Source organism: Epinephelus moara, chromosome 17 (genome assembly GCF_006386435.1).
Source record: "Epinephelus moara isolate mb chromosome 17, YSFRI_EMoa_1.0, whole genome shotgun sequence".
In the NCBI taxonomy this organism is placed as follows: Eukaryota; Metazoa; Chordata; class Actinopteri; order Perciformes; family Serranidae; genus Epinephelus; species Epinephelus moara.
In genome coordinates, this window is record NC_065522.1 from 31154993 (window position 1) to 31164621 (window position 9629).

The following is a 9629-nucleotide window of genomic DNA, read 5'->3' on the forward strand; positions in this document are numbered from 1 at the left end:
CACACACACTCTGACTTGTTCACACACACACTTTGACTTGTTCACACACACACTTTGACTTGTTCACACACACACTCTGACTTGTTCACACACACTCTGACTTGTTCATACACACTCTGACTTGTTCACACACACACTCTGACTTGTTCACACACACTCTGACTTGTTCATACACACTCTGACTTGTTCACACACACTCTGACTTGTTCATACACACTCTGACTTGTTCACACACACACTCTGACTTGTTCACACACACTCTGACTTGTTCATACACACTCTGACTTGTTCACACACACTTTGACTTGTTCACAGACACTCTGACTTGTTCATACACACTTTGACTTGTTCACACACACTTTAACTTGTTCACACACACACTTTGACTTGTTCACACACACTCTGACTTGTTCACACACACTCTGACTTGTTCACATACAGCAAGCTCTATGTGTGTGTGTGTGTGTATTCACAAACGTCATCCTAAAATCATGCAGGTAACCCTCTTCATCACTTGAGTCTCCTCCTCATCCTCACTGTGGACCATCTGGACTAAACACAGTTTGAATCAGCTCTCAGATCAGATTAATCTCTTCATCATGATGATGACTCCATGCAGCTGTGTCTGAATGTGTTTTTTATTTACATATTTGTTTTGTAGTGTAGACACAGTCCTGCTTTATGGGAAGACGATCCTGAATGTGTCAAAACGTGTTTGACATTCAGATCAAATGTTTGAACTGAACTGAACTGTGAAGTAAATCCTTTACTCCAGTGAAAGTAATATATTCAAATAGATCTTATTTTAGCAATATGTCTGAGGTGATAAAGACATGACTGGATAGGCTTGTTTGAAAACATGTTGTTCAAAACATGAATTACTATCAAATATGACACCAATATTTCTTGCTTCATGTGTTAAGACAGGTGACCAATAGATGGCAGTAATTGTTTTGTGATACGTTGTGACCCACTTACAAGAATTTTGTTTTTATTAGAATTGAGCTGAAGAAAATTTAACAACATCCAATGTTTAATATCATGCAGACAGTCCTGTAGAGAGCTCAGCATGCTGAGGTCAGTTGGTTTAAGAGGGAGGTACAGCTGAGTGTCATCTGCATAACAGTGGAAAGAGACACCATGTCGACGGATGACATCACCCAAGGGGAGCCTGTATAATGAAAACAGGATAGGACCAAGGGTTGACCCCTGAGGCACACCGTACTTGATATGGGAAATGGCACACAAAAACGTCCCATCTGACAGGTCATGAAGCGAACCAGTTTAGGGCAGTACCAGATACACCCGCCCAGTGCCTCAGTCTGTCTAAAAGAATACCGTGATCAATTGTGTCAAAGGCCGCACTCAAGTCCAGCAGCACAAGAATTGAGCACATGCCTGCGTCATATTCCACTGATGATCTGAGTCAGAGCTCAGTGCAGGAAAACTCCATCATCATCACTGTGAAGTACACACACTGATATTCTAACTTCTTTTAAATCATGGATCACTGATAAACTACAAATCTTCATGTTACTGTAGTTCACTCAGAGATTGTCTCCTCAGAAGAGTCTCCACTCGTCTGTCTCAGAGGAAGTGTCTCTGATCATGTTTCTCCTAATCAATAACTGCTGGATCAGGATGCTCTGATCAAAGTGTCTCAGTCAGACTGCAGCTTCATGTCTCTTCTTCTTCATTGGTGTGAGTCATCTCTTTGAAGGTGGAAACTGATGTCATCATTTTGTGTCTATCACATTAACATGTTTAGAGGTCACTGGTCCTTCAGTCAGTCCAGTTTGTCGTGTAAATAAGAGTCAGTGTGACGAATCAGTGTGAGCTGTGCTGAAGTTTATTTATTACAACACATGACGTCATAATCATGTTCATTGTGTATGAATGTGCTGATTATTTCCTCCATTAATGGACTGATTGTTTGGTTTGTAAAAACAGTGAAATGAGTGAGAAATGTTGGTCACAATGAGCCAGAGACCAAAGTGACTCCTTCATAATGTGGTGCAGTCACATGTTCCCTCTGACATGTGGTGGAGCAGAAACACACAGAGCCATGAAGAGAAAACACTCATGTGCAGAGTAAATGACCCACAGTGATCTGTTTCTGTTGGTTGGGTTCTTTCCACAGAGGGAAGCTTTCTGTTTGTGTGATAAAGATCATGATGTGTCATGAAACTGAAGCTGCTGACAGAAAAGTCCCCAGTGTGTCTCTGTGTGCAGCAGTACAGACTCCACCTCCTCTCTGATAAACACTCTGCAGGTCTCAGTCTGTATCTCCATGGTTACACTGGTTTAACTCCAGATGTGAAGGCAAATATGTAACTTTAAGCTGAGAGCTGATCAGGAGAGTTTAACTTTGATAAACAGTCTGATAACAAAGACACACACTGTGGTTCTCTGCTTCATTTCCTGTTTCATGAGTTGTCACTGACTGAACCAAGTTACACTGAATAAAGAAAGAAAGATTTCCTCAGTCATCTCTGTGGAGTGACTGACAGAAAACAAAACTTGAACACTGTGTGTTGAAGAAAACCTCCCATAAAACAGACTCATGAAGCAGGAAGAGATTAGGAACAACCACAGAGAGCAGCAGCATGAACTCCAACGTTCACTTTGCCCCTCCCCCACCATCTCAGTCTGAGTCAGTCTGTTTTTCACTTCCTCCTCAGTGTTGCTCAGTGTAGATGCACCAACCAGTTTCAGTGCAGACACAGACGGAGATTATATCCAAGTGGAAAAATGGCACAGCAGACCAACATCCACCCAACTCCCATGGTTACATCTGTACTCCTGCTGTTCCTTCTCAGCTTCAGGTAAATATCAGCTTTTACTGTGAAGAGATTCATGGAGATATTATTTCTGACCTGAGTAATGAAACAATGTCTTGTTCTAGAAAAAAGGTTTTTGACTGTATGAATAATGTAGAGACTTTTTTTCCACATGTATATATATATATATGTATATGTATATATATATATATATGTGTGTATATAAATATATTGGGGGCGGCAGTAGCTCAGTCCATAGGGACTTGAGTTGGGAACCGGAGGGTCGCCTGGACTGGTAGCTGGAGAGGTGCCAGTTCACCTCCTGGGCACTGCCAAGGTGCCCTTGAGCAAGGCACCGAACCCCCCCAACCGCTCGGAGTGCCTGTCATGGGCAGCCCCACCCTGNGTTCCGACTGCACAGTTTAGAAAAAGGTTTGTGGAGGAAGGGTGAGACAGAGGGAGAGACACTGAGCTGTGCAGTGCTGTTATTGGCCGAAATGATAAAATAAGATAAGCTTTATTTTCTGTTCCAAAGGTGACAGAAATTCTCCTTTGACAAGGCTCCAATTCACATTTAAAACACACAAAGGTGACTGAAAAAATGGTATATACAATAATAATACAAACAGATGAAAAAACAAACAAACTGTGGCACATACTGCAATAGTGAGATTTAATTTAATTTAAGAGATTTATTTTTAATCTCCACAGTGAGCAAATAATGGTCTGTCATCATTTTGGAGCATAACTAAGAAATCACAACCACATCTCTCAGTTGAAAGTCAGTATTGTAATAAATGTAACCATTAAATTAATAAAAACTTTTGAACCTTCTCTGAACGTCTTCAACATCAACGAAGTAAACACATTGAGCCTTCGCCGCCACTGCCCCAACCCTCTGGAACTCCCTCCCACTCAATGTCAGAAATGCAGAATGCTAGTTTCCACCAGTCATTTCTCATTTTTATTTCATTATCATTGTTATTTTTCAGCACTGTTAAGCATCTTTGACTGTCCTAAAAAGCGCTATATAAATCTGATTTATTATTCTGATTAAACTCACTGTGAATCGCGGTTGGTGTTCACTGAGTTACAGGCTTGATTTCTATTTGAAAACTGTGTGATGTTCGGCCTGAACGTCTACGACCTCTTTTCAACCAGCTAAAATGCGATACAGCATCACCGTGTAAAAATAACAAATCTCTTTAATTATTCTGTTATTTTAAGAGAGACGATACCGATTCAGGTGTAAGGTGGATAAATGTGGTCTGCACGAACACGTAATCTCAATTCATTAAATGTTTAATACAAAATGTTACTAATGTTTAACTATGTAGTCTGTGTGCTGCCAGCAAGAAGCTCTCACGCACTGTCAGGGGAGGATCATCAAATTCTATGCCCCTGGGCACATGTCTGACATGCCCCCACACCATTCCTGGCGGGCCAAACATATGTCACATAGTCATAACAAAAACTTCGCAAGTTAGTTAGACACACGCTTGTCTCTCCCTCTCCTTTTCTCTCCTAGATAGTTAGATGGCGAGCCACAGTTCAGGATTGCCGTTTGAGGCGTAAGATAATGGAGAGCTGCTAGATTTGTAGAATTTAATAAAATGTAATACAGACTATTGTTTGACACTGGACTTACAACTTGGCACATGTCACAGCTCTCCTCTGCTGGGTCTCTGTGTCTGTCTGTCTGTCTGTCTGTCTGTCTGTCTCCACTTCATCAAAAAAGCAATCTGAAATCTGAAAATCTGAAATGAGGTGTCGTAGTAGCCTAGTACAAGTCTCTGAAGTTGACTGGTTAAGTGTTCAACACATCACAGAGACAAGTCACGCCTGGAGTGGGGAGACACATCTGATGTTGTGTCCTCGAGTAACCCCAGATGTGAGCTCCACCCACTCAAACAAAAGCAGCCCTACCAGCTAGTTTCTCAGTCAGTTCACTTCAGACACAGGGCTCAACAAGCAACAGACAGAAGATGCAGCAGCAGATAAAGATCCTCTCAGCTCTCATGGTTACATTCCTGCTCCTGTTGTTCCCTCTGTGTGCAGCAGCTTCTGGTAAATATCAGCTTTTATTGTGAAGAGATTCATGGAGATATTATTTCTGACCTGAGTAATGAAACAATGTCTTGTTCTAGAAAACGGGTTCTTCCTGTTTTTTAAGTGTATAAATAATGTAGAAACTTTTATTAATTGTATTCATTTAAATCTAGGCTTATGTATTGTAGTGGCACTCCCTCTGCATATCAAAACAGCTGCTAATGTAGGTACAGTAACTTAAGTCTTACATGAATGACAGGAGAGGTAATCCAGTTTAAAATGTTTGGGTGTACCCTCCTCTTATCCTAGCCATTCACAGTATACCCACCTTTCACCCTAACTCAGTGTAGAGCCAAAATGATGACAATTGTATCACTGTCCAAATAATTATAGACCTGGCTGTATATATACACATTCATTCATAATTCAGTCAAGCAGAATCAAGCACCTCAAAAATGTCTTAAGTCATCAGTGTCAATGCAATAAACAGAAATCAAATTCAACGTCAATAGTCAACCACAGGCCAGTTCAGAAAAAAGGAACTTATCAGCTGGTAGTGAGTCCTCCACCTCAGCTCAGCCACTGAATCCAAGCAGGAAAAGCACAGTCTGTTTCCACCTGCTCCAGAGATCAGCTTTTCTTTGAGGTCGTCATTTCCTCACCGTTCATTATCAGCCAGACCACTGTTGTCTTTTCATTTACTCCAGTGCTGGGTTTCCTCTTTAGTTTCCCCTTTCTCACTTCTCCTTTCCATCCTCCTTCAAGTCTCCTTTGTTAGGTTTTCCCTCTCTCTGTTCAGCTCACAGGTGTTTCCTAATTTATCACCTTCCCCTCTTCCTCTCCTGCTCAGCTGGACAAGGCTGTGATATCGCTTCCTTTTTTTTGGTTACAGTGTAGAGTCCTTTTGACTCTGGATGGTTATTATTGTTTTTCAGACCAACATGTGATGACAGTGCACCCGGGAGATGACGTCACTCTGAGATGTGAGGCTGGTGATGTCTCCATCGGAACTGTAGAGTGGACCAGACCTGACCTGGAGCCACAGTACGTCCTCTTATACAGAGATGGAAACTTAGACCCAACCAAACAGCATCCATCCTTTACAGGCAGGGTGGAGCTGGTGCACAGAGAGCTGAAGGGCGGAGACGTGTCTTTAACTCTGAAGAATGTGACCAGCAGAGACTCTGGAACATACGAGTGTCGAGTTAGATCAGGTGGATCAAGACGTACAAAGAGAGCCATCATTAAGACTGATCCAATCACAGTCATCCACCTGGAGGTTAGAGGTGAGTGTGTGGAGCTCAGTGTGTGTGTCTGTGTATCAGGTTGGAGCTGCAGTTTATTCCTGAGAGTCAAACATCAGAAATACACAAGACAAATGAAGGCTGTTCAACTAATCACACATTTACTGACTCTGATTTATTTAATCTGCAGGTTCAGAGAAGGAAAAGTACATGGGTGGAAACACAGAGAGTGAACACCCCGTAAATGTACCCTTCCCTCATGGACACGTTGGACTGGCAGCAGGAGGTGTTGCAGTGTTTCTTTTAGCTGTTGCAGTGTTTGTTGCTGTCTGGAGATATAAGAGACGTAAGGACCAGAGATCAGAACGGCCTGCTGCTGATGAAGCAGGAAACAATCAGCTCATGAGTCCCTCTGCTGATTTAGACTCTTCACCATGACGGTCTGTTTCAGCCAATCATGTCTCTCCTCCATGAATCACTACCTCATCATGTACAGTGAGTGTGAACAGAATCTGTTTTACTGAAGTTTTACTGAAAGATCAGCTTTCATTTTATTTTTCATACATAAATGATGTATTTTGGGTGAATTTTGTCCTTGTATTTCTTCTTTTGTCAGAACAACATTTCACTCCAGTAAAAGTACTGTGAATATAAAGACATTTTCCTGGAGTAAATAATTCTCCCTCCATGAATCACTACCTCATGGTGGAGGAGGGTTTGTGTACCTGTTGATCCTGGGAGCTGAGCGCCTCACTGCAGGTTTACAACTGATTTATACCAGTGTATATAAAGCTTTGCAGTCATGACACATAAAGCCAGAATATGCACTGGATTATGATGATTTGATGATTCGCACTTTTTTACAGGTACTGTTACTGCTGATGTTCTTTATCTATTTATCTTTGTTTTGTTTGTGTTTCATGTTGATTTCTTCATGTCTGTTTCATATGTTGTGTTTTGATGGCTGCGGTCAGTCACTCCTCCAGAAAGCACTACCTTATCATATACAGTGAATGCAAATATGATATTAAACATTATTTAATCTTTCATCTTTGGTGGCTGTTTTACACTTAACTCAGATACAAATACAGTTTCTTGTGAAAAATATATTCAGATAAAAGCAAAGCCAAAGTTAAAATATACTTTTAAAGCAGTAAAAACCTGGAATAAGCAGCCGTCACAGAGATGAAGAGACAATACAAACTCAGCAGCTGCCAGTTTATAAAAGTACTGAAGTACAAGTTAGATCCCATTGAACACTTTATGCTGTATTATTACTGTAATTATCTACAATCTACTTGACTTTTATAGTTCATGTCCAAGACCAGAGTTTATTATTTATTTTGTAAATGTTAGATTTTTATATTCTAAATTTCTCAAATAAAAATAAAAATGATGAACATGTTTTCTCTCTGTGTTTTCTTTCCTTGTTGTCATGTGGTTTTGCCTGTGGCTTCACTTTCCTCAGAATAAAAACCTCACCGACACTACTGTGACATGACGTGAGTAACCCTCTGACATCAGTTGCAAACATAGCCAAGCCTCTACCGCCATCTACTGGCAAAATAGAATATCACCCCAGAGCTACTTGACCTCAGGTCAGGTGAGATTTCGTCTGTCTTCTACTTGACACAAAGCGTTTAGGTAATAATGTTGGGATCTGAACATTAACACAGTTGCAATCATCAAATAATGTGATTTAATATTCATTCTGCATTTTAGCTTCATGTCACATCAGTTCAGAAGTGATGCTCCGTGGTGACAGCAGTGATGACATCATCATCATCATTGTCCAATCCCTCCTCAGTCTGGGTGGGCGGGGTTATCACCACGGAGACGAGCAGGTCATTTCCTACAGTCAGAGCAGGTTAGAAAGAGTTCTGTTAGAGACAAGTGTCAGTCATCAACACCAGAGTGATTGATTGATTGATTGATTGATTGATTGATTGATTGATAGATACCTGTGGGTCGTTGTCGATATAAAGACACCATGATGAAAGTGGAGATGCAGTACGGACAGAACACCACCAGGTGGAGGAGCACTCTGAACACAAGGTGGAGGTGGTCTGAGTCAGGGGTCGGGGCTGCAGATGTGGGCGGAGCTATGCCCAAGGTCATGGCTGCAGGTGTGGGCGGGGTCAATGTAGGAGGTGGAGCTGTGGTTGTAGGTGTACCTGTAGAGAGAATCCCACCTGGTCAGGTGAATATCTGGATGAATGAACTCCTGAAATCAAAGGTAACCTCCTGACCTGTGACAGTGAGCCAGCTGGGTGGAGACTCTCCATGACCTGTGATGTCACACTTGTAGAGGCCTTCATCAGACCTGGTTACATGGCGGATGGTCATGTGACCTGCAGGCTCAGTCCTGATGAAGGAGCCATCTTTATAGAAAGCAGCTGGGAGGTTGGAGGACGTCTTTGTTTTACAGTGCAGAGTGACATCATGTCCCTCCATCACAGGGAGGACAGGACTCTGCAGGATCACTGATCCACCTCAACACAGAGACAAACTACAGCATTTCATCCATTTACACACAGCTTCATCAGCACTGACTCCACAGTCTGATCTTACCAGTGACACTGATGTTGATGCTCTTACTGGTTGCTCCCTCTCTGGACTCACACCAGTAAACTCCACTGTCCCATGAGAAGATGAAGCTGATGTTACAGACAGAACCAGCAGGTTTTCCACATTCAGTTCTGGTGTCTCTGGTTGTGTTCCTCCTCAGAGTCCATCCAGCAGAGCTGTCGTCCTCCTCACAGCTCAGAGAGACAGACTGTCCTTTAAACATCTGAGAGCTGCTGGGACTCACAGTCAGAGAGGCTGCAGGGAGGAGAGGATAGACACATTAAAGCTGAAGCCATTGACAGATTTCAGTTTGTGTTTGTGTCCAACATCATGTGATTAATGTAACGTCTAATTGGCTGTGAATGGAAAAGCCAGTGTTCTTCGAAGGCACGCTACTCCAACACCAACATAGAAACTTCATTCATTCATTCATTTTCAGAAGCCAATTATCCTGCTGGGGGTCACAGGGGGCTGGAGCCTATACCAGAGAGGCAGGGTTCACCCTGGACAGGTCACCAGACTATCACAGGACTGACACATAGAGACAGACAACCATTCACACTCATATTCACACCTACAGACAATTTAGAGTCACCAATTAACCTGCATGTCTTTGGAGTGTTTATGTTTATTTATGTTTATTTGGATCCCCAGGGGTCCATGCAACAGACTTCCATTATGTGTTTACATAACACAAAGCATACAATACACTTAACACTCAACATACATAACACATAATATAACAAAACATACAACACGACATTGCACAAAACATAACACAAAATTATAACTAAGAGTGGGAGGAAGCTGGAGCACCTGGAGGAAACCCACGCTGACACAGGGAGAACATGTCAGAGCACTCGGAGGAAACCCACACTGACACAGGGAGAACATGTTGGAGCACCTGGAGGAAACCCACGCTGACACAGGGAGAACATGTGGGAGCACCTGGAGGAAACCCACACTGACACAGGGAGAACATGTGGGA

General features: G+C 42.2%; 3 protein-coding genes across 3 annotated transcripts in view; 2 read left to right on the top strand and 1 right to left on the bottom strand.

Moving 5' to 3' along the window:
* LOC126404384 (putative butyrophilin subfamily 2 member A3) overlaps nucleotides 1-2819 on the top strand; it is a 49501-nt gene extending 46682 nt beyond the window's left edge. The window contains exon 5 of the transcript XR_007571454.1: nucleotides 2682-2819. The gene's annotated coding sequence lies outside the window, so the exon portion shown is untranslated. The remainder of the gene's footprint in view (nucleotides 1-2681) is intronic.
* LOC126404332 (high affinity immunoglobulin gamma Fc receptor I-like) overlaps nucleotides 1-9629 on the bottom strand; it is a 53477-nt gene that overhangs the window by 27702 nt on the left and 16146 nt on the right. Inside the window, exons 3-4 of the mRNA XM_050067506.1 lie at nucleotides 8645-8896; nucleotides 8323-8565 (exon numbers count right to left, since the gene is read on the bottom strand). Coding sequence (XP_049923463.1) covers nucleotides 8323-8565; nucleotides 8645-8896 — 495 coding nt within the window. The remainder of the gene's footprint in view (nucleotides 1-8322; nucleotides 8566-8644; nucleotides 8897-9629) is intronic.
* Nucleotides 3850-9629, top strand: part of LOC126404374 (myelin-oligodendrocyte glycoprotein-like) — a 51364-nt gene continuing 45584 nt past the window's right edge. Inside the window, exon 1 of the mRNA XM_050067563.1 lies at nucleotides 3850-4847. Coding sequence (XP_049923520.1) covers nucleotides 4766-4847 — 82 coding nt within the window. The 5' untranslated portion in view covers nucleotides 3850-4765. The remainder of the gene's footprint in view (nucleotides 4848-9629) is intronic.